The 25725-nt window shown below is 44.2% G+C and overlaps 2 protein-coding genes across 2 annotated transcripts; one reads left to right on the top strand and one right to left on the bottom strand.

The window, feature by feature from the left end:
• The first annotated feature begins 13954 nt into the window (after positions 1–13954).
• Positions 13955–16133, top strand: LOC122617363 (P protein). The gene has a single exon (XM_043793205.1). It carries the CDS (start codon positions 14002–14004, stop codon positions 16045–16047), a length of 2046 nt encoding a protein of 681 aa, XP_043649140.1. The 5' UTR covers positions 13955–14001; the 3' UTR covers positions 16048–16133.
• A 5325-nt stretch (positions 16134–21458) lies between these two features.
• LOC122618518 (E3 ubiquitin-protein ligase MARCHF6) lies at positions 21459–25587 on the bottom strand. Its single transcript, XM_043795012.1, has 3 exons — positions 23739–25587; positions 22245–23681; positions 21459–22035 (listed from the first exon to the last, which is right to left on the bottom strand). The coding sequence occupies exons 1-2, from the start codon at positions 25302–25304 to the stop codon at positions 22254–22256; spliced, it is 2994 nt and encodes a 997-aa protein (XP_043650947.1). The 5' UTR covers positions 25305–25587; the 3' UTR covers positions 21459–22035; positions 22245–22253.
• Positions 25588–25725: the final 138 nt, after the last annotated feature.

Genomic DNA, 25725 nt, shown 5'->3' on the forward strand with positions numbered 1-25725 from the left:
CCGTGCTCAATTAAATATGAATCGCAACTTGGCCCTTGGATACTAGGCCATAAAATGCAGCGGCGCGGGACCAGCTTGCGGCACTCATAAACACATTTTATCGAAGGCAGTTAGGCCAAGAACATAGAAATGGCTCAAACTTTGGCCATTATTCGAACGTGCTGTGACTGGAGAAGAAAAGAACGACGTATGATTGCAGGCACAGAGCCGTGCAGCATCCACACACACAGGAAAAAGGCAAAATTTAAATGGTCTTTCATTCTCTTGATTTGGTTCTGTATTCACCATCACAGACAAATTATATATTAATTTAATAATGCTCCTTGTCATATGTTCACCTGTGGAGTATGCGCTGCGTGGGCTGGGAAACTTGGGCCACTGCTGCTTGTGCTTCAAACTTTCCATATGAAAAATTGATTGAAAAACTTTGCACAAGCGAACTGCCCCTCAAAGGGCTGCAACCCCAAATCCTCCACCTGCTCTGCTGCACTTGGGTGTTGAGTGGTAAAAGGAAATTCCTGGTAGCCACCCAACGGGCAGCACAATGCCATGGCAACCGAGAGCTCTCCCTTTTCGGCAAGTGGTGCATGCAATCTTCAGTCGCCTCCTCTCGACGCTCTATTCTCTATTCTCCACTTAAACGGTGGCTAAAAGGGAGCTGCCCCTCAAACCCCCTCCCTTGAGGCCCCTCCCATTTGCATAATGGATTTCACTACAATTAGCTGGCAGCTGGCAGTTGCTGCTGCCAATGACATGACTTCAAACTGGTCCAGTATCGGGTCTGATTCCGGACTCGAGTGCAGCTGAGCTGGCTATATCTTATATCTTTATGTATGGAAAGTTATAGTTGTTCGTATAATTTTACCATATGTGCCTTAGAGTCTTCAGTATGAGCTCGAAAGTACAAGGGATTTACTGCATACTTTCGAAGAATTGGTATCGCAGATATTCATATCTCATCTGGCAGTTGAATATTAAATTTGAATCGCCGAGTCCTTAAATTAATCATGAGCAATTTCCCGCTTTATGTAACCATGAGTTGCCAGCACTGAGCCACACAGCCGTGAACTTGATTCATCCGAGCCCAAGGGGCTGACAGCAGCAGTCGTCCTGGAACATTGCATCATTGCAGCATCCTGCCAGCCGGATTCAGTTCACTCGAAATACGAAATGCGAAATACGAATGGTAATGGAAATGGAAATAGCAGTACGAGAGCTCAAACCGAACCACGTCTTCTGTGTGCATGTCTCCCAAGGCCTTTAACCCTTTGCAAGGGGTGCTGTGCATTAATACCTGCCGCCGCCACCGTGCCCCTAATTGCAGCCGCTTTAAAATACTTTTCGTGCCACTTAACCGAGGACGGGGAATTGTGGAGCCTCGGCAGCTTCAGCAGCCACTGTTGCCCTTTCGGTGCCTTTTGCCCAACCCACAGCTGCAGCTACTGCGCATCTAATGAGGCTCATTAACGTAATTACGTCATGTTGGCAATAACTGGCAAAAATCCCTGCCTCTTGATTACCAGATGATGGGGGATTGTGTGTGCACACACTCCATTGCTTGCCACATGGATGTATAATCTGTCTGATGCCAGAAGCAGTTTGTTTATTAATATCTAAAGAGCGAAGTTCAAGGGAATGGCCACAGATTAGCAGCTAATTTATGAAGTTTCCTCTGCGAATTACTATTTGTTATAATTATTCAAAGGATATCATTCGAGGCCAAGTATTCCTTGTCTATGAGAAGCAATGAATCATTGCTATAAATATCAACGAAATGAAAGAAAAAGTACATAAATAGTTAGAAACTTTTGCACAATAGTCGAATATTTGTCTAGTTTTGGGTCGAGAAAACTCTTACTACCAAATCACTAAAGGGAAGAGGGATGCACTTTTCACCAAATCGAGACCCCAAACTCAAAGGCACTACTCAGACTCATTTCTGATTTACAAACTCGTGCTGATTCGATTTGATGGAGAAATAGAAGCCACGGCAATTAATCTAATGGCAGACGTATGGCAGAGCCTAATGCATTCCTCAATAATTCAGGTGGAAATCAGCTTAATGTGCTAGCCTGACGGCCATTTCGCAGAAACTGGAAAATAACATACTTAGGGATATTCAATCTTTGTCAAATTATTGCAGCGGGACAGCAGCAGCAGATGGGCCAAAACCCTGTCTGGGTGAAACTCAGCTTACATATAATTGCTTTTCCGACCAGCGAACAATTTTTCAAAGAAAATGTCCTTGCCGTTTTCGGACCAAAGCTTTCATGTAACTGTCAATTGTCAGAAGCTGTAGTTGGTGGGATTTTCTTTCGGTCAGCAGATTTGTGTCTTGAGATTTAACGCCACGCCCGAGTGACTTCAGATCTCCCCAGATGCATTAGTTTAAAAACCAGTCTGAAGTCTTTCTTGGAATTTCGAAGGCCATGCAAAGAGATAAGTTTAAATAAAAATGAAGTATACAAACCGAAAACAAACCAATTTTGGTTGTAATAATTCCATAAATGGCCTTAAACGAGAGCCAGCTTAAAATGCGCAAGAAAATTGTAGCATAAACAATGGTTTTACTATAAATCAATAAACATAAATTCCATTTATAATGGTGTTTACCATTTTTGGGACAGGATATGGCTTGTGTTCTGCTCCTACGGATATTTTATTGTGTTACATATAGAAAGTCCTGTCTCAACTTCTTTGTTCAAAATCAAAAATTTGTGACCCGGAAAATTGAATCCATTTTTAACGTTGATTTTAAGACAAATAGTCGAGTGCTTGAACCCGAAAAAAAATCATTTCCGAAGACACTTTTACCTTTCAATTAATTTTCCCTCCTCTTCGGTAATTAATTTTCCCGTATGGAAACTCAAGTGTCGCGCTCGACTTACCTAAATGCCATTTCATTACCTTCTGCTTATCCGCCGAAAAACAAAATGAAACATGAGCACGAAAAAATGCCTGACTGCCCGCTTGAAATTTATGGCGACCTCTACGAAACGGCAGCACGAAGTGGCCAAAAAATGTTTGATGTAAATAATTAACAAGCCCTGAGAGATTTCGAGTACGAGCAGGGGATTTCTGCCCCATAGAGCGCTCCATCGAAATGGCCTAATGTTCCTGGCTTTATGGACCATGGCCCAGTGAGTGAAGCAGGGGCAAAAAAGGAGCCAGGAATTAACTGTTGTAATTGAGCGAAATTGCCACAAATAAAATGGCCAAAAAGTCCCGAGCCTTTTTGTTGGCTTAAACTAGCGTCGGAAGTGCGCGCACATAAATTAGTCAGAGTGCTGCCATGCTCTAGCCAACTTTTCACGAAATGCCAACAAAAAGTAGAGAAAGTGTACTTTTCGCTTGATGCAAGTCAATTTTCGTGCAGCTTTGAATAATAAATGAATGCCCGCAACAGCTTGAAAGTTTATTAATAGTTAATTAATACAATTAGTTGACGCCGTGACTCAATTAAATTTTGATCAACTGAATTAGACAGTAAGAATGTTTAATATTTAAAGCCCCCTACCGATTCGATTTATCATCGAAAGGCTCAATTTCTGGGCAACCAAATGAAACGAAGCGAGTCACTTCAACAGTTTTAACTCACCATCAATCCCCTGGTTTCCATACCGATAACCAACTTTTGGCACATCAAAGCTATTGCCCTAAACCACATTTAAAATAATTGCTGTTCACCTCTTTGAACCCAACGCAAATACTCGTATACTGTCTTTTGACTGGTTTAGTTTAATTTGGCATGATACTTGATACGTACAAGAAAGCATGACCTCGTAACCATGGCTAAAAATATTTAAAGCGGTAACGAGGAAAGAAAATATGTATATGTGGTTGGAAATTCATAGGAAAAAAGGGGAAAAACACGAAAATATCAAAGAAATAAAATGAGATAAAGAAAGAGTCGAGAGCAGGTACAATTTCAAAATTTGAGGTGATTGGATTATTTGCTCTTACCAGCTTATTGTTTCCCTCTTGACAACTTACACTTTTTGTCCGACAGTTTCTTGATGCCAATGCAATTCTGTGTCAAACGGGGAATCTTCACACTGCACCTCGCCTTTTATTGTTCGGCAAGGAGAAATCATAATTTTTCCTGCATTTTTCCGTTCGCCATTCAGGCATCTTTTTACCATCCGCGTGGGGCCAATCGACAGAGCTGCAAAATCAGCTTGCCACTACTCGAGACCACTCGTGTTCCCGTCTCAATTTGCATAAATCGAGCAACAAGCTGCAGGCGAAGATTCAGCAAACAGGCAGCAGCTAAAAGCCAGCAACAAAGCCATCCAACCAGCGTCATTTTTCACACCTGCCAAGAAGCCTAACAACCCAGTCAGTCCAACACACATGCAGGTGAATGATGGCAGAGCAAAAATAAAATGCTCACTACTTCAATAATATATGTATTTCAGATGCAGAAGTTCCACTTCTAAATTTACTGCATACTTTTAGAACATTGGCAGTGTTTTCTATGGCGTTGCGCATAAAGTTTATAAATATTTCCCCCATTTTCCTTAGCAAAATATTTATTTTCGCAGTGCACACTCGTTATGGTTATATAGAGATGGTTTGTTGCCACTTATGTTGGTGGTGTGAAAATTTGCTCAACATTTTGCGACTCAACCAGCTGACGGGTGCTAAACTTTAAGTGCTTGAACATAGAAAACATATTCAAGCTGAAGCCAGGAAACAACTATGGCGTCTGTTAGCAAAGTTAGTTTTGCAGCGGAATATTCTTCAAACTTTTTACTCACTTCCGCCGCTGGCAAAACAGGGCGTCAAGTACGAAATACCCTTAATTAATCTGCTCGGGTCAAAGGAAAAAAATAAAAGTTAAGAAACCAATGGCCAAGTATTCAGCTTGGGCATCTGGAATTGACTGGCGAGCCAAGTAAAACTTCAACTTCCTTTGACCTTTGCAAATTTTTAAATTAATTGTGCAATGTGCGGCGGGGCGTATGTGCAACAATTAGCTGGAATAATTATAGCGATGCTGTCATGACAACAGTCAGCCCTCTGAGTGTGGGCAAAAAATGTAAGCTTCAAAGTTTTCACTTAGCTCCTAAGTGCCATTAGAGGATTTTCCAGCCAAGGACCCTTGGTGGCGTGCGCTGAATATTACGCATACGCCGCATGTGACGCGGGCATTTTGCCAAAATACGCTTGCATATAAAAAAGAGCACGCAAAAAAGAAAAATTGAAAGGTATGTAAGTGTAAAGCGATATGGAGGCTTGCCTGTTTCAGTTTGTTTGTATAAAACGTAAAAGGGACTCCTACTTCTTCATATAAGCTCATTTACGATTGTTGTGATTATGGTCAAAGTAAAAAGAGCGCAAAGTAGTGTATTATTCAGAAATCTTATGAGATTTGGAGCACATTTCTGTAGAGCATTTGCCTGTTGACCTGCAGGCCAGAGTTTTTCCGCTTGCCGAAATGACAACGATATCCTTGAGATGATAGTAGTCCAAAAATGTTCCAAAAAGAAGAAGCGCTGAAATGAAATCCGTGCTATAGCCTAGATGCGAATGCAGCCCACGCTCTCCCACTTTCGACATCACCAGCAGTGGTTCGTTGACATTTCAATCGCCTTAACTTGTCATGGACTTGGCTACCCGTTTTCCCTTTTATCTGCTTGTTGGTTTTTTTAAGCGGCTGCACCGCGGCCTTAAACAATATGCATAGATTGCAAGTGGCCGCCACAGAGCTGACAGCTATTGGCCTTTTATTGCATAATCCGCGAAGCGGTTGCCATGACCTCGACCATGTCGTACTGGTCGGGATATGGGCTCTGGTGACCGATAAGGGATTTACGCTGCAAAGCCCAAATTTGCATAACAACTTCCGGTGTTTCCGTGTGTCCGTTTATTTGCACTGCGTTCGATTTGGTCATTAGCTGGTTTCTGTGTTTGTTCACCTGTTAAGCTCGTTGATTGCGGGCTATAAATGGCTTTTATTGTGGGATCCTGCTTTCAACGCTGCCAAAAAGGGAAATCATAAAGTGTTTAAAAGCGGCAAACGCGCACATATGCACTTCATTTATTGCTCAATGGCTTTATCCTGCATTTACATTTCACACAAACATATTCCGATTTTTGGTACATCAAAATTTGCTTTAAAGCAATAATTGTAGATAACGAACTCCATAGTTTGGCATAAATTTGATTCGAAATTGGTCCTTGGGGCGCCATAAATAATGATTGCGCTGGGCTCGGGCTGCAAACAGGTATAAGGAAAGCACAACAAGCAAACCTATTAGCATAAACCACTTGGCAGATAATCGCACCTTAAGCTGACTCACAACGAAATGCAATAACATAAAAAAAACGGGAGGAGGAGCAAATGAAAACAATTCCGAGTCCTTGAACTTGGTAATCGTGTTGGGAATTTCGTTTACCGCCAATTGCTGCATAGTGATGGTACGAGTACTTTTCTGTTTAAAGTTGAAGTTAAAGGTACCTTAAAAAAATCAAATAAAACAAGCTTGCAATAAATAATAATAAATACTGCTTATAAATAAAAGAGTTCCAGTTGTACGTATTTAGTGGTACTTAGTGTAGATCTTGAGTACACCGTACCTTGCCTAAGATCCTTCGCAGCACTGCCATTTTCCTGGCAGATGGTGCGCGGTGGATGTGGCAATAAAAGTTGGCCACCGCTTGGTCGTGAGATTTACTGCTGACTAAAGGACACGCAAAGCCTGTGTTTGCATGTCCACTCCAACGATTTGCTGCAGTTTGCTCGAATGTCTTCCGCTCTTCCACCTGCCACTTTCCGCGCTTTCCGCGCTGGACCAGCGGAAAAACGAGGAGGAAATAACGAGGAACTAGCGCTGCAAGTTAGGGTGGAAGTTGAGACAAGAAAAGCTAAATTAAAAACGTTCAGATTGCAGATTGCAGGGAGGTCCGTTGGCCAAGTCAATGTGTCAGGTGTCATCGGACGGGTCTTAATTAAACTGCATGCCGGGGCTTACCTCTTACTCTTACCAGGCAAACCGAAAGTTGGCCATTAGTTGGGCCAAACTATTTCGCCTAAGGAGCCGAGAAAATTTGCAGCGCCCACACTGCGTATACTTAATATCAATTAACTGTCAGTAAACGCAACTGCAGCAGCTGCGGAGCTGCATAGCAAAGTGATTATAATTAAAACTTCGAGTACGGGCCAGCTAATTAGAAGGAACTTGGCCCAAACATGCATTCTATTAACTGCAGTCCTCGACTGGAAAATGGGCGGTGGGAAAAGTTTTCAGCTCAGACACAGGACAAAGTATCTCAAAAGTTGTCTGCCGGCGGCGTGTGCCCAAAATCAATTGAGAATTAATTAGGCGAGGGCCAAAAACTTCGATGCTGGCGGCGTTTTTCAACAATTGTGCACCAGGTGAACTGATAAATGAATGTGCCCTGGCTTTTCTCAGTGTAGGCGGTTATTCGATTATTCCAAACGAACACGAACTGAAGTGTCGCCTTACATGGTACTCACAAATTAATTATCTCAATATTGTAGTACACTTAATACTGGCCAAATCCCAGCCGAAGTCGTGGCCTGAGGCCTCATTGGTTTCGTTCATTTATATCCATCGGCTGCTGCTTGTATTTAAAGGACCATTAATTTGCATAAAATACGCATAAAATGCACTCCATGAATAAGAAACTGTTGAGCAGACTCAGTCCCAGGATTACAGGGATAGCGCGAAAGTCCCTCAATTGAATCACCATTAAGCATTCAGTCTTCTGCACGAAAATCCCAGAAATTTACATTCACATTTTGCCAAATGGCTGACAACTATGTGCAAAATTATTCCCTTCTATTTGCTCTACTACATAAATTCGAAAGTCTGCTAGCTTTTACCCACTCCGGTGCTCTGCCAATTTACTTTACGCCCAGAGAATATCTTTAAAATTTTCAATTAAATTTCGTTTGCACAAAACTGTTTTTCTTGTGGTAATTGGACAAATTGCATGACAAGTCGAGGAAATGGCATGCGAGGAAGGTGGACAAAAGCAGGAAAAGGCAACAAGTTACTACTACACATTGGAAAGGCAATCTATTAGCCAAATGGATTCTTCATTGTTGTTTTTAAGTACCACTCTATAGTGCGATAATAACTTTAACAAACACAATTTCGGCTTGCCTGTGTGGACTGAGCAATTGGTAATATTTTTCCCCTGCCATTTTTATCTGATTTTTCTGCCAACTGATTTATGGCACCTTCGCCTGGCGCAGGACAACACACTTTTAACCCACTACATCCGATAATCCCCAGCGAATTAATTGCCAGCCTTTGCAGGACCTTTGCACTCACGACTCTCGATTTAAAGCCCCACTCTCGACTTAATTATGCTCGGGGGGCACTGAAAGTTGAATGCTCTGTTAAGAGGGAATAAAAAACACACGCTGTTTACCAATTAATTGTAAAAAATGCTAATTGGCACTGTCAGTCAATTTCGTGTTGATTGTTTGCGTTAAGACACGGCAGCCGCAGCAGCTTATCAGTATTTGCACAGGACCTGCGTAAGGAGTTGGCCATTAAAATCTAAATGAAATACTTTGATTCGGCGCGGTCAGTGGCCATAAATTTAATGACTTGCCCTGCGGACTGAGATTGCCTTATTTATGGCCAGCCATCTCAATCTCTCAATCTGGGCCTGCTTAATTAGATTATTTGCTCCGCCCGAAAGGCTTTTGCCGTTTTATGGCACATGGCACATCTAATGGACACACAGTCGCCGGCGCCCACTAATCCAATGGATCGATGTTGGCCATCGACCAAAAACCGCAATCATTGCGCTCAAAACGAATCAATTAGAGTCCTCTGACCCGCCGTTGACAATTTGGCCATAATCACCCACCACCCACCAGCAATCGCAATATGCCGACGATGATGTGACGACAAGAGTTATGTCCTGCGGAAACAATTTCCATGTGCAGGCGGTTGCGTAAAATTCGGCACTAAGCTCGTAATCCCGGGGTCTCAATTTCTATGGCTTGTTTCTGCGGCTATAAAACTTATTAAGTCCGCATATTCACAGGACATAAGCGCATGTATCTACTGTATTTATTGTTATATAAAATGAAAAGAAATTATTGTTGTCATCGGCCATAAAATGTGACATCATTAATGGTTGTTAAGCAATATTTATATTTATCCGCGCCCTGTTCCTCATTTTCTTGCAGATATTCGGGTTATACATTTCATTAGCATTTTTGTCCCACTTGTTTGATATGACAGCAGTTTAGTGTCATCGATCAATTTAAGTGGCTTTCTACACAAAAGACAGGAAAATTTGCCATTAATTAGCCAAAGCTTGGACGACATCCCTTTCGACTGCCAGCGAACCCAAAAAAATGGAAAAAGGAAAAACCATAGAAATAACAAACGATGCAAAAAATGAAACAAAAACAAATGAGACAATCGGCTAGACAAGAAACGTGGGTAGTCTCTAATGATGATGATGGGCCTAAAAACAAACTTAGCCAAACAAAGGCACAGAAACTGTCGCAAATGTGTTTTTGTGGCCCTGAAAAAGGTCACTTAAAACCCGGGAATGGAGACATTAAATTTAGAAAAACATGCAAGAGAAAAGTGAACTCAGAGTAGCATTAATTTAATTTTCAATTAAAAAGCAAATTAAGTTGCAATTCAAATGGCGTGCAATTAGGGAAATGTCAATTATTGGATTATCAGAGGTAAAAATCAATTTGTTAATTATTATAAGCCAAATTACTGCCTTTTATTGTTTGCATTAGCTTGACTATTAGCCATTTCCATAACTGTTTGAAACACACACTAGTAACATATATGAATATGTAATTTTTGCTTATTCAATCAGCGCAATATCCTTATATTTATTATTGTAGTTGGTGAAAAACACAAACAACAGAGTCAGAAACCAAATAAACAAAAGCAGCTTGCACTTCAGCAGCAATGATTCCCACTGTAATATGCCGCACGTGTTTAAATATTCGTTGTATTTTTTTTAATTCCAACCGCCGAGTTAATCAGGCAACGTGCTCTTAACGAGCCCTTTGTTGTGCCCATCGAATGACGTGCGGCATTACTTTATAATATTTTAATAAACAAATGGAGCAAATCGAATTATGGCTGTCGGATAAATGGCATCAGCGAAAAGAGCGCATAATTGAAGTGAGCAATACACTTACTACTCTTATTATCTCTTCCATCTTTGTACATTGTTTTAAAATATAAGAACTATTATTAAATAAAATCCATAAAAGGATCCATTTGATGGCAAAGCCTTATAAGCACTTAGGTTACCCTAATAACCCTATTAAATCTATATAAAATGTAAGTATTATCTGCAGAACCCAGCCAAGATTACCTGTCGCAGAAAGATGAAACCCACATTTGATGGCCATTTCTGGACAGGAGGGCTTACGATAACCGTTTAATTGCATATTAAAAGGGCCCAAATTGAGCACGTGTCTATATGTAACTGGTAAATGCAATTACTGCGAAATGCCTGCCAGTTGTTACAAAATTTAATTACAAACGTAAATGTTGAAGGATGTGTGCTCCCAGCTAGCTGGCAACATCATTAACTTTTCACAGGGCAGCCGAAGCGCTTTTCCGCCTCCCCATTTTCCGCCCACTCTCGCCCCCTCCAAATGGAAATATCACCGCAGGCAGGATATATAAAATGCCATGTGTCCACACGAAGGTGGCCTGCGGAAGGAGGAGCTCAAGCATATCGACGGATGAGGATGAGGATAAAGTTGAGGTTGAGGTGGAGGACTGGGTTCTTGCTCTGCAGACCGAACATATTATTTTTCAATTAAAGGACAGAGCTAGAGCTGCTCTAGTCTAGTCTGGGTATCCTGTGCGTATTTTTAAAATCAATTATGCAAATGGCCGTTCCTATTTTCATAATCCACATCGTAGAAGTAAGAGATATATTTACACATATATAATGGCCGCAACTACATCATAACAATTTGCATTCATGAGCACTTGTTGAAGAGTTCGTTAGCTCGGGCTGCTTTTCTATTGTTCTGGCCAGGCTGACGTCAGGACAACTCAGAGTCAGAGGCACAGTCCTGCCGGCAGGAGGAGCACTTGTCCCTGGGATTAACATCTTTATAATGCGGACGAAAAGTTTTGCCGCACAACTTTTGCTCACACCGAATGGCTTTACATGCGCTCATAAATCAGTCAGAGACTGGTAGAGTTTTTCAGAATTTCAGCAAGGGCCATATGTTATGGAGCTGAGTGAACCAATTTTCTATTGAATTTTTAACAATTTATTGCGGCTATATATCAGTCCGAACTTTGCCAATTGGGAATCTAGGTGGGCTTTCCACGCTTTTGAAAATCAAATAAGTTTACAGGCGAACAGACTGAGCGCCTTTATCTCGTTTTCGCCCGAATTGGCAAACTTTTCATTAGCTAATGCCACTGGCTGGCAATTAGCCGAGGGAATCAGCCCTGAATAATAATCCCCGCCATTTCACCCACTAATTCCAGACAATTTGAGCCGCGTGCCGCGGCACTTGAACTTTTGCTGAGCGAAAGGGAAATCAAGTAAATTATTGTTTTTGATCCGCGTCTCATGCGAGACGCCCACTCTGGAGCTCTGGGCGCCTGCACTTCCCACAATAAATTCAAATAAGCCCACTTACGCCGCCGAAACCATAACCATTCGTCCATCCACATCTGCACCTCGGATCCCTGGGGCTCAGGTTCCTTGGGTCCTGGCATTCCATTGGCCCCTGAGCCGTCGACTTCAAAGGCGTTTAACAGCAGCTGCTGCTGCTGCTGCTGCATTGGTGGTATTTAGTAATGAGATCCTGGAAGGGAGCCTAAGCCATTCTGGGGACCTTCCACATCGCGTTCAGTTGATACTCTGGCCACCTTTACCCAGAAGAAACTCATAATAGATGGCAAAAGGTAACTTCACCAGGCAGAGTCCACAATACCCTAGCCTTCGATATGAATTTTTTCATACTTAATCAAAGATAAACACAATAGGCTCATAATGATTGTCATTGATTATTTTTTATTGTCATAAATAATTGAGTAGATTTTTGCAAGTATATTTGCAAGTAATTTATAAAATTCACTTTGGGAGAGCATCCATCATTGTTTGCCCTACATGACTATGCGCAATATATTCGCAGTGTACTCACACACGCACCCACACGCTCACACACACTCACTAAGGTGGGCGTGACCCGTGCGAAATTCGAACGACAGGACAACTGTCAAAGTGTCGACCCGACAGTCGTCTGGTTTTTCGGGGTTTAGGTGCTTCAGTCCCCATTCTGGACTCGTTTTCGGTTTGCTTTGCCAGCTGTCGACATTTGGCTAAAACAGTGGGGTGACAACACTTGTGCGATGCTTAGGGTCAGAATATTTGGCAACAGTCATCACACACTCTGCCCTCACTCTCCCCCATTTGACTAATTAGGCAGCAACAACGGTGGGTGGTGCAGGAAAAACAACGCGCTCAGACATAAAGCTGCGAAAACGAAAATTGCATAAAATAGAGTCATAAAATGTAGTCAGTACACAGAGAACAAGATTCAAGCAGATTCAAGCATGAGTTAATTAAGATACCACTTGCTGAATTAAAGCAGAATTCATCTTTAGGCCTGCCTGTCCCGCTGGCGATGTTTTCTAGATAACTAATATTCATTCCAGTATCATTTCGCTTGATAAGCCATTTTTTCTTAGAGCAACACTCTGGCTCCTGTCAAACAATTCAGACCTCATTCTCGGTAATATAAATTTATGTGCTGTGCTATGTGGCCGTGGATGTGGCAGGTGGAAATCCTATTTAATTGCCTAGGCAACCTACACCTGCATGGGTCGGTGGCCATTTTCATTACGCCGCCTGCTATTTGAAGCGTATCTCAGACAGTCTGCATTGCACTTCGTTTCCAATTAACCACGCTGCCATTTAAAGTTGATGCTAGCTCACTTGTGGGATTTCAAAATTGGAAATACAGAATGAATGAAGTGGGGAAATTGTTCCCGATTGCCGGGGGATCTGGGATCTGTGGAGTTCCACATATCTGTGGCACGTGCAGCGACCAGATGAAAGAGCTGATTTAGATTAACGTGGATGGCGACAAGTTGTGGGGAAAACTAAAGTGGATTATAAGTGCCGACGGGGGCTGGGAAAGAAGAAAAATTACCCAGCTTCAAGGCGAAAGATTCAAGTGCAGTTGCTGAAAGTATAAGAGATATTCTTCGCCCCCCTTATGGGCATAATCTGCATATTTTCAGAACTTTTCTCGCTTGAATAATCCCCTTGAATGACACCCATTGTTTGTTTGGCCAGCAAAGTTGCTCAGTATGTACTGCGTATATAGAAACAAACAGCAGCAGGAATACCAACAATTTTCCCAGATTTGTCATGCATCAAATACTGTTTTGTCCATTTCCATATGGCAATCCCATGTTCCTGCTTTATGTCGGATTTTCCATTCTCCGTCCATTTTGCGGCGTTATTAAAAAGTTAGCAATGCAACATTTTCTGCTTTTCCACCCCGCCTTTCCACACATTATGGCTACATTTTTGATGGTCAGCTGGGAAAATGGCTTCCACCTACTTTGGCCTACTTACACTAAAGTCAAGTTTAAACATTTTTCCCAGCATTTTTCCAATTTTGTGGGTTCACAGTAGCCACATGCCGACTGGTTGCAAAATAGCCATAAAGGGCTTGAGTTTCCTTATTAAGTTAGCCAGACCACATTTCACAAACATGCTCAGCGGTCACCTGATGTTGCCACAACTTCTTGAACGGAAAAGTGAAAAGCTGGAAACGAAAAAGGAAAATGCCAAGAAAATCTCTAGCCTTTCTAGTTGCGGTGCTAATCATTTGAAATATAATTACTTTACCTTAATGGAACATTAAGCTGGGCTGAGGCCTAACAACTATACGTCGTAACAGGAAACTGAAACTGGTATTTGACTTATCCATCAAATGTCAATATAAATGCACTCTCAAAGTAACTTTTACCCTACGCACTATCCATGAATCCAATCATCCGGAAATATCGCGAGAGCACTGGCTATGTGTTTCACATCATCAACCTGACATTTCTACTGTCGCTCTGGGCCGCCTGCACCATCATCCTGTTTATCTACGAGCCTGGGGAGCTCAGCAAGTCGATGGTGACCGTGATGCCCAATACGACGACTTTCAGGAAGGTTAAGCTGAAGCAGGACGCCGTGGGGATACAACTGAATGGGGCCATAAACACGTACCTGACGAACCACAGGGTTAAGACATCCAACTTCTCAGCGGTTGGAGTTCGATTGGAGTGGCGCGATCGCGGGATGAATCGGAGCTTTTTGCGCACAGGCATGTGGATGGTGTATATGTACATGGATAAAAAGAAGTACCGTCAGGTGGACAGAGTCTTTCAGTTCTCCATTTCGGGATGGCACCATGAAAGGTCCCTGATCCAGCGCACATTGCAAACGGATCGCGATCTTGCGAACTCCTCCAACGACTGGGCTTTTGCGCAGACGGTGATTTCGTTCGAGAGCATGAGCAAGCATCCGGTGGGTCTGCTCCTGACGGTGGACAACACTCCGTTGGACCCCGGACTGGGTGTACTGTATGCCGCCATTCTGATCGTTGGCCTGTATGCTATAATCATCTGGGACTTTTCGGATCGCACTCTGTGCACTTTGCTGATAACAGCCTTGTCCTTGGCCCTCCTCGCCGTTTTGGGCAACAGACCCGATCTAGAAACGATTGTGAGTTGGGTGGACTGGGAGACCATGATGATCCTGCTGGGCAATATGATAATGACGTCGTGCATGGCGGATACCGGGCTATTTGACTACCTGGCCGTGGTGGCCTATCGCATCTCCAAGGGTTATGCCTGGCTGCTGATCGCCCTTTTGGGCGCGGTGGTGGCCATGTCCTCGACCTTTGTGGACAATGCCACTGTGGTGCTTCTCTTTTGCCCACCCGTCATACGATTGTGCGAAGCGATGGGCTTGCGGACCACCTTGGTCCTCATTATTATGGCAATTTATGCAAACATCGGAGGTTCTATTACCCCAATTGGTGGGCCACCCAATACTATCATTGCGACTAATAAGATGGTGGAGTCCGCGGGGATGAATTTCGTTCGCTTTTCGCTTCTCATGCTCCCCACTGCTTTGATCTGCCTGGCGTCCACGTATGGCCTAATCTACTGGACCATGGGCAAGAAGATCTATGTCCTGGACGCCAATCAGGTGGAGCTAGCAGCGAAGCGGCGAGAGAATATCAGGCCCTCCTTCGATATTCAGCTGAGGATTGCCGAGCTGAGAAGACAGCCAAGGAGCAGGGTGCTCCCTCCCGCAGAGGGCTACTTCACGATCCTGGCAACCTTGGAGGCCAGCAATTGGGTCCGCAAGAAGATGCTGCTGGTGCAATCCTTCCTGGCCCTGGGCTTTGCCATCTTTTGCTTCATTCTGCAATCGATTCCCTGGGCCATTCCCGGAGCCTCTCTGGGCTGGATATCCATACTGGCCGCCTTCCTGCTGCTCATCCTGATCGACCGGAAGAATCTCGCCAAGGTGATGGCCCGGGTTGACTGGGGCACAATGTTGCTTCTCGCGTCTCTGTTTGTCCTCACCGCGGTCGTTGACGAACTGGGCCTCATCCACTGGCTGGGCTATATGGTGGTGTCCATGATCGTCCGAGTGGAAGAGTCATACCAGACCATGGTTGGCATGCTCCTGATCCTCTGGGTCTCGTCCCTGCTCTCCGCCTTCATCCACAATGCGGCGGTGGCCCCCATCATGGTGAAACTCTGCACCGACTTGGTCGTCCATGATGAGGTGCAGATACGCCTGCTGCCGCTCATCTGGGCCACGAGCATGGGTACCAGCTACGGAGCCAATGGCACCCTCCTGGGCTCCTTGGCCAACGAGTTCGTCGTGGTGGTGGGCAAGGCTCATGGCTACAAGATCACTTTCAGGGGATTCTTTGTGGTGGGATTCCGCATTATGCTCTTCACCGTTGTCGTCTGCTCGATTTTCCTAATTATTGCCCACTCCATCTTTGCCTGGCATTAGATTACTTTCTGAACTTTAATTTTCAACTTTTGGTCATTCAAATGCCCACCTTTGTGTATAATTAAAACTTTCTATTATACAAAAGACCAAATGGAAATGTTCTATACCACATAATTAAAATATATTTGCAGCTTACTAATATTTTCTGCCATATGTATGATTTATTGCCAAATTTGCTAGCCGCCAACTGCTGGCCCCTCAAATATTTGCAGAAACCATTGAAATTGCCGTTTGAGGCACAACACAATTTTCCGACGAGCGGGGCAAATGCAAATGAGTTTCATTGTTTCGCAGTCAGAGGAGCCATCAGTTTTGGCGCCTGGAAAACGCGTGCATACAGGACATACACACATGCACTGAGAAGAACCAGTGCTGCGAAGCCATAAGATAACACTCAGTACATAGCTGTTTTATCCCCAGATGATTCCAGTTATAAGTATTAAAAAAGTATTTAGATATTTAAAAATGTTCTTAGGAGCACATTTAAATTGTATACATAAAAGTCAATACTGATTCATTTTCCTCAGTGCATAAACGCGTGTCGATGCATTCGCACGCACATATGGGCGCATGTATATTAAATCGCGTTTCGCTGGCGTCTTTTGTTTACCAAATTGAATTTTTCATTACCGCCTGACCAAGTGTTGTTGCTGGGTTTTCCAATGCAGTTGGCGGTGCTGGGTCCTTTGGACCCCCTGTGTAGTTGCCCCCCTTCGCACCCTTTCCTCATCTAACACACACGCTCTCGGTTTATAATTGGATTTTGATTCGTTTTGCATAAAAAGTATGCTAGCATCCAGACGCCAGACAATTCGGCGAAAACGCGCAATGTGTGTTCGAATTTTATGGCTTCCACAGAGGCGACGCTTTGTCCAGGACCAAAAACGAGCAAAAAGTGCGTGACCCAGTCGCAATAATAACGAAAAACATCTGTGAACCCCTATTGAACTGCTTCTCTTTTGCGATTGGCAAATAATTTGACTGCATTTCTACTGGGTTGTATGTAGCATAGTACGGCTTTAGTATTTATTGCATGCCACACATAAAATTCACTCGAGTGTTATACGTATATTTGTGAATTTACATATTGAGCTTACATGCGATGCTTATGCAGCTTCATTTGATTGGCACAAATACGTCCAGTTGGGCATCGAGAAAATGGGGATATGAAACATCAGTTTTCGGCCATATCAAGCAGATGTTGTTTCGATGACTTTGTTTATTATTGGGGATTTATTCATATCAGCAATTTAATATATTGTGTAGCTTGTGGCTTGTAAAGTTATCAGAAAAATCCCAAATGATGGCTCTTCCTTAACAAGCAAGTGAAGTGAATTACTCATGAAAGGCTTTTATTTATAGTCACAATTCATGCCTATGCCCTATTTTGAAACTACAGCTTTAGCTTTTGATGCCCGGAAAATATCCCAAAAAGAACATGGGTTTCTTTAGCCTTCTCTTTCTTCTTTTCCCCATTGGCCAACCTAAATGATGGCCAACTAAAAGAATGAGCTTACAAGGTGGCGGAACAAGTGGCTCGTAAGTCGGGTTAATCTCTCCATCTAGTCGCCACTTACCCGATCCCAAGCAACTCATAAATCTGCCCCATCCACTGCAGTGGACACCATTCACTGTCCACGAGCACACCTTTCTAATGTCCCATTCTGTGAGGCATATTTAATTTTTGGGCCCCGTCGAGTCCTGGCGCCGACATGCGTGCTTTATTGGCCATAATCCCGGCGAGGAGTAGCAGTGTGGCAGTGCCACCACGGGCACTTAGCACTCCTTAAGTTTTACAACTTCACGCTCAATCGGACGCTGCCAACGGCTGCTGGCCATAAAACGGAGCACCCCGACCTCAAACTTTAACCCGGAAAAAGTCCGATGTGGATGTACTTTTTTATGTATCTTTAAGGTGGCGTTAAAACTTGGGCTGGGCTCTTTTTTACTCCATTGTTGTGGTTGGCCTGAGCCCAGAAAGTAAATAAATACGCCTGGGTATTCAGCTTTTCCAAGTTCCCTTCCCTTATCGGTAAACCACCTTCCCTTCTTCAAACTGAGGTATATTAACGATGACGGGAGATGTGTAAAAATTAAAAACTTCTGCAATTGAGGAATGTTTGTTCATTGTTTATTATCCCTTTACAACTCAAAAGTTTTTCGTAGTTAATAAAGTCGTCGTTAAAATTTAGAATTACGATATAAAGTTGATCTACTTTTTATTGCTTAAAAGTGTTTCCTCCACAGGAAGACTTAAAGGAGAAATCAAATCTTACTTAAACTCAATTACTTATTGTTTGAATTACTTAAGAAGAGTTTGCATGTCAGGGAATTCGGATAGTGACCTATTTGATTTCGTGTTTTCCTGTTTTTGTTTTCGTTCTGCGGTGGTTAACTATTTTCTGTTTTTTAGGACTGACCGCTCTCGTGTTTCCCATGGCGATGCTTTTATCCAAATTATTTTATTTGCGCTGGCAGAAATAATAAATTATGGCAACGGAAATCAAAAGGCCACTTCAGCGACGAGCGCGTGTGGCAACCAGATCAGACATATTTTGATACCCATTCTATGGATACCGATTGCCCTGCACTCGGATGTATAGTTGCCACGTTCGGGGGATTTGCAGGAGGGTTTCCGGGTGGATATGATGGCTATAATAAAGCATAACGAGCTTAAAGCGGGTGTCAAGTGGGTGGGTGGGCTGTTGGGTTGGTGGCGGTGGTGGAAGGGCAGGTTGCTACACTCTTGAGATTGCTGCAACCGTGGCAACAACAACTTGGTCGGGTTGTTTGCTTTGTTTTATGGCTAATTTTAGACAATTTATGAAGTGTTGGTTATGCTTGATAAGAGCCTCAAGCGGCAACGACAACAATAACAAGCAGCGGAAACAATTCATGCAAATGAACTGGGCTTTAAGTCCTCGCCCTGCCACATTACGCATACGCCCCGTGATGCGCGACAAATGATAAAGCCGCGTAAGCCGCTCCCATGCTCTACATACATACATATCTACATGAATGCTTTCCCATCCTTCAAGAGGCACAAAGTTATCACGGCTGACATATGAAGTTGTTAATTTTCAGCAACAACAACGCTCAGCACAGAGTACAAGAAGAAAAAGCGAAAGACATTAAGAATGCCTTTTCACAGGCATTGTTGACAAGAGTGACTGAAATCTTCATCTGACTGTGTATTTTTAACTTCCGCAACTTCTGGGCTTGCCTAATGTTCCCATGTGGGAGGCAGGAAAATAAATGTTATGACTTGGGAGTGGAAATTAAAAATTACCCGCGGAAATCCGGGTGCAAATTAGGGTAAGAGGGCAATATCATATTAAATAAATAATCGCAGTGAATGAAAGCTAATCTAGCAACGAATAAACTTAGTCAGAATTGCAAACGCAAAGCAACTTTTCACATTAATTTGCCATCAAATAGAAACAACACACTTAATAAGTGATAATTAAAAGGGTTCTGCGGAAATTAAATCTAGCAAAAAGGGAGCTGAAGGCCAAATGAGCTAAAATGGAAATCAGTAATGCAATTTTCAGCACAGCCACATTTCGAATTGGCCACAGCTCGACATTTACTGTTTACATTATTAAAAGTAATCAAATCAAACTCCCCTTTGCAGCATGGTCAAATAGAGATGGACGATGGCTGAAAGCGAGACTCTTTAATTATTCAAATGAAATCCTAAATAAATTGATAGGCAGCAGTTGGCAAGTGCTGTGTTGTGTATTTTCCACTGGAGTGGCGAGAGTTTTGTTTCCCAACCAGTGGCATTTTCGAAACTTTATTTGTCTGGCTGTTGGCATTTTCTGGCATTTTGTGGCATTTTCTGTGGTCCTTCCGGAATTTCTGTGTCCCCCAAAAAAAGAGCATTAATGTGGCAACAGCTTTAAGCTGCAAATCCGTTTACACTTACTAAGGGAGTGGACCACCCCCAACGAATGCCATCAAGTTGTAATTTGGACTTTTATGGTGTTTTAATAGAGCCATAAAATTGCATTGTTTTGATCCCTGTCAGTCTGCAGAATGTTTTGAATTATGTACGATTTTATTAATGGCCCGCTGACATGATGCGATGGAGATGACTATTGATTTATGGAGGTACGACGAGAATGCTCGCTGCATCATATCCTCAATGCGATGCAATGCACTCGCATAGTTGGAAATCCAATTAAAAGTACTTCGACTAACAGCCATGCGACTTAATGAACTATTTCCTTTGGGCTCCAATCAAACAGCTTCGGATATTTCAAAGCATACGCACTAAATATGTTCATCCCAATGTGCATACAACAATTCATTTGGTATTCAGTTTCCTTAATATTTTTTTAAATATTTATTTCGAGTTGCCCTGTGCTGTTTATAAATATATTTCGATTGTGCGAAACCCTTTAAGGAACTGCCCCCAAAACGAGCTATTGAAGTCAATCAATGCGGTGGCTAAAAGGAATTTATTCCATTTTACAGACTCGTATCTAGTGACTGGTTCAATGAACCGCAACGTAAGCCCTTCGCTTCCTGGGAGCGGGAGGACGAAATCTCGGCGAGGTATCCACTATCCCGATCCCGCCATGGGTCACTCCAACACGCGCCAAAGTTTGTCAACTTTAAAATGCCGCATTCCCATTTGGCTGGGCCCTCTACTTAAGCACGCACTGGCAGGGAAAATGTTTCGGCAACTTTCAACTTTGACATAATGCAAATTATTTGATTTCGTTTTATTGTTTGTTTATCTCTGCGACTCGGCCATCTGTAAGTTTGGTAAGTGTTTAATTTGGCCAAGCCATGGAGGGGCAACGGGGATGAGGACCTGCCATACATTTTAATAGCCACGGCACATAGGCCACTTGGCTTTCTGTGTGGGCTGGAGCAGTCGTGGCCATGTCAGACCACAAAACAATTTAAGTTACAAACATTGAAAAGTTTTCTATTTCTATTTTCTATTCTATTTGTCGCACAACAAATTCGCAACAGCCGAAACTTTCTGGGGGAAGCGAACAACTTTTCAGCTTTTTTTATCAGGAATTTTCGGGGGAACATCCTGGAATTTCCCCCCTGCCGACTGGTCATCCCTCATACGCCCCGTATGCCGTGGGCGAGACTTGTTCCTGTCAATTGCCGCTGGCACACAGGGCGTATGATTGACATCGCCCCTCACAGCTCGCCAACTCAGAAGAGAACGAATTCAATGATTAGCTCACTTGAGCGAACCGCTCATCCATTGACTCCACTTATATTATGGTGCTTCATTTAATATGTTTGGACGTTGATTAATTGACTGTATATATTTCTTGAGCTTTTCCTCTCGTCTTCTCGTCACAACAAATGCTTTCAACAATTATTTTGCAGTCGAGGTATTAACTTGGCGCAGTTTACATAAGAAAGAAAGTGTCTCCATCTTTTGAAGTTTAAAGTTAAATTTATTAATTAATTTTAAATCAGTTATATTTATAATGTTACATATATTATTTTTACAGTTCGTAAAGCTAGCTCGAAAAAGTTTCTTTTTTCTATTCCACTATCCATTAATTTTTCACCACTTTTACCATATTGGATTTGGTTTATTTCGGGGTTTTTCTAAAGTTTCCGTTGACAATTCTCAGATGTAGTTTCTGCATACGGCTCTAATACAAGGTTTAATCGCTGCCCATTGATTACTTATGTAAGTGGGGATGTGGCGAGTGTCAAAATATATCATACAACTTAGGATCTATAAACGGTATAGCGTAGGAATTTAACAACAATTGCAGCTAACATATTAATCATTTAACGCAAGATAACTAAGAGGGAAGAAGGGCCGAGGCTAGGAGAAAATAGGCTTATTTTACTCGAAAATTTCCAAATCCTTCCGTTCGGCAGAGCAATAGATACTAAACAGAGATATATAAGCAGCAGGAGCATCTCCACGACGGAAAAGCACAGATACTTCAACATCTTCACGTGGCGTCCTTCTCCTTGTCGGGTTGAAATAAAAATCTTCAAATAGAAATTAGACATGCTTTAATTGCGTAAGATAAAAACACAAAATTGCCATCATTTTCAATAAAGATTTCGAAACAATGTAACAATATGATTTACACGTGATAAATTGCCGTTTACAAAACCTAATAGCCTGCATGAGCTGATAATTTATTGATTTCCCACCTGTCGCACATATTAAAGCCTGAAAAGCCTACGATTCGCACCTGGTCTCGTTACAGAAGTTCAGCCAACTCCTGCTCCTGGGCCAACTGTTCCCGCTCTCGCTCCCGATCTCTCTCCTGGTTCTCCTTTAACTCTCGGGCCGCCCGCTGTTGCTCCTCCTCCTCCTGCTGTTGTTGCTGCTGCTGCTGCTTTTTGCGGTGCTCATAGTTGACCAGCCTCTGACCCACAAGATACTTATCTACCTTGATGGACAGGTAGAGCTTCTTCAGCTGCTTGATCTGGAACAAAAGGAAGCATATGCTGCCCACCACAATGAAGCTTACAGGATACACGAGCCGGGCGACGACATGCCGCGCATAAGCGTCGGCTAGGAAAATCGGGAACATCATATGGGCCATGACATAGGGAATGGCCAGGGCCAGGCCAAAGGTAGTAACCACCGGCACAGCCAAGTCCCGCATCACAAACTTCAAGTCGAAATCACGCAATCCATCCATGTACGCTCGCTCCAATGCTCGCTTCAAGTGCCAGTCCGGACCCATTAGAGTCAAGGCGATGGCAATCTTGCTGTAGAGCACTCCCAGTGCCCAGTCCTGCCATAGGAAGTGGATGGGTGTCTTGCGCAATGGAACGCGTAGGGGAATGACCACCACCAACTCGAGCAGCAATCCAAACAGCAACGGAACAAGCACGAAGATTCCCAGGAGTGTTAAAACGGGCAGGGCATATTGCAATGCCACTCGGGCCCAGTGCTTTAGTTTGTTGACAACAGCCGCTCGGCCTTGCGGCAACAGGGTGACCACCACTGCTACTCCCCGGCAGACAATCCAGCACAGGTAGCCACCAATCTCAGCGGTGTACAGCTCATGCGAGCGCAGTAGTCGCTCGTTCTTTCTGGCTCCTTCCGGATCGATTGGAGCTAGATTTTCAGCCACTCCCACCGCTCCTGCTGCGGCTGCCGCACCCGCTGTCTTTTCTCCTGGCTGGCCACTCCAGAGCATCATCAGCCGCCGACCAATGTAGACTGGAACCGTGAGCGTCAACATGGCAGCACAAACGATCGACAAGCACATAAGTGCCAACAGGGCACACAAACGGAAAGCGAACAGCGATGGTTTGTCGTACGGCTGGAATCCCACGGGTGCATCCCGTTGCATGAGGGCCTGATGAGCGGCGGCAAGGTTTCGTGGTGGCGGCGCCGGTTCCACTGGCGGTGGCGGTGGTGGAGGTGGAGGAGGTGGTGGAGGTTGGGCTGCCGCTCCAGCTTCCGCTGCCGCGCCTTCCTGGTTTACATTTTCACCCGCGGCATTTTCCACGCCTTCTTCGCCAGCAGCGGGACTCTCAGGTTCCGGCTCTGGTGCTGGGAGCAGGTAGCTTCGAATGCCCAGCAACCAGGCCACCGCTGTGCACCAAATACGTAGCAATCCCTTTAGCCAGATGCGTGTTTGGGTCTGCTCAAAGAAGCCCGGCAAGACGATCTAGAATGGGGAGTTTTGGTGGTTTAAGTTATTACAATAAGTGGTTCTGTAACTTACCTGTAACAGCAGCAGTTGCAGGCTAAGATCGTTGACCTCTGCATCGCCACTAAGTGCATATGGCAAGAAGTTCGGCCAAGCCACCTGCAGAATTCTAATGGGCAGCCAAAGCATCAAGAGCACTGCAAATCCAAAGATCATAGCCGATGCGACCAGTCGCCGGATGTGTCTCACAATCGGAACGTGGATCATTTCCTGGATGGGGCTGAAGTCAGGATCGTTGACATTACGGAATATCCAGAGCACTCCTGGTCGCAGAACCTCCCGCAGCAATGATATAAAAGCGGCGAAGTAGTAAACGTAGACCATTCCAAACATCCAGTGGACAAACAGTGAGGTGCCTGGAGCAGCCTTAAAACTCGCTTTGCGATCCTTAAGACTGGCATCTAGTAGAGGCAACGAACAGATGTCCAACCACCAGCCGCAAATGAGCGGGAGTACTCCGATCTCCAACACGGACAGCAGCGACACCTTGACCACAATGTAGCACAATCCAATGAACCAGCAGACTCTCCGCAAGCGGAAAATCCTGGCGAAGAAGTGTAACACCACCAGAGTCAATCCAATGCAGCAGTAACCGAACAGAGTGGTAATGAGGCCGTGAAAGTGCAGCAGTGGTTTCTCCGGCTGCAGAAGATCCATGGAGCTCAGAATAAAGTTGCCCACGCAGTAGGGACAAAAGGCGAAGGTGAAGATGAACATGGTGTTCAGCGAGATGATCCAGAAGACGTGCTCCAGAAAAACTAGCGATCCATCGAGTCCGAGCAGGCGTTCCCAGGTGAGCTCCTCGGCAGCCCGATCCCACTCCATGGGATTCCAATTCTGTTCATCGGCATCGGCGTCCACGACGGGAGCTGCAGCCGCTGGAGCAGCATCCTGGGCCTGGGCATCCTGTCCCTCATTGTCATTAACGGCTGGAGCAGCCGCTTCATTGTCGTCGGCATTGTTGTTGTCGTCCTGGGGCTGTGGAACTGCCTCGGCCGCGGGAGCAGGCGCGGCAGCCGCTGCCTGAAGAGGGGCATCGTCCCGCTCCAGCCAATCGGGTCCGCCGCCATGCAGGATCTGCTCGCGCAGCCAGACCAATCCTATGAAGGACAAAAGCGTGCAGGTGACCACAAAACAGCCCCTGAAGGCATCCGCTGCTAGGTTTTCCATGGAGAAGATGTCGAATGGCAGCGTGAGAATCATATCAAATGAGCTCGCCCGGAACAGGTACCGGTAGGTCCTGTAGGCAGACAGCGGCACAATTCCGAACCAGGCCAAGCCCACCAGGGAGTAATGAAGCCAGCAGCGAGCGCCCTCCAAAACGGCGGACATCAGTCCCACAAGGACATCTTTTAGCGGCAGGACTCGCGGCATATCCGGAGCGTAGATGGGCTGGAAGCTGAAGCGGTAGCCGCACAGCTCGCAGTATTCCTTGTGCGAGTAGCGCATCCATTGCATCAGACAGTCCTGGTGAATGTACTTGATCGATCCCGTGCAGATGCACGGGTAGAAAAGTGGCCTGTCCGGCTGTGCCTCGCATCTGCACACGCGGCATATGTCGCCTTGCGACAGGTCGTCCATCCTGATCACTTTTTCCCGGATCCTTGGCCTTCAGTTGGACTGAAAAACTAAAGTTCCATTGGCCATTTGCGCAATTCGCTGGGCAATTTCCCTAATTGACCCGAGGGCACGGGGGTTCTCAGCCGATTCTACCCGCTTTTTATGTGAGCCAATTAACCACTCGATGATTACGGGCAGAAATCGGAGTATACCACTTGAATTTTAACCGAAAGGTTGTAATATTATTACGACAAAACAAAATATGCAGCCCACTTCACAAAAAAAGTTGAGCCGATGTGTGCACACCATGAAAGTTCTGATAATCTTCGCAGCGGAGATGCCACCTAGTTCGACAGAACAATTAATTATGTACACGTAATAAGGTTGTTACCTAACATTATATAGTAATAATATAACTATTCAACATTACATAATAAAAAAC

This window comes from Drosophila teissieri, chromosome 3L, assembly GCF_016746235.2.
Source record: "Drosophila teissieri strain GT53w chromosome 3L, Prin_Dtei_1.1, whole genome shotgun sequence".
NCBI lineage: Eukaryota > Metazoa > Arthropoda > Insecta > Diptera > Drosophilidae > Drosophila > Drosophila teissieri.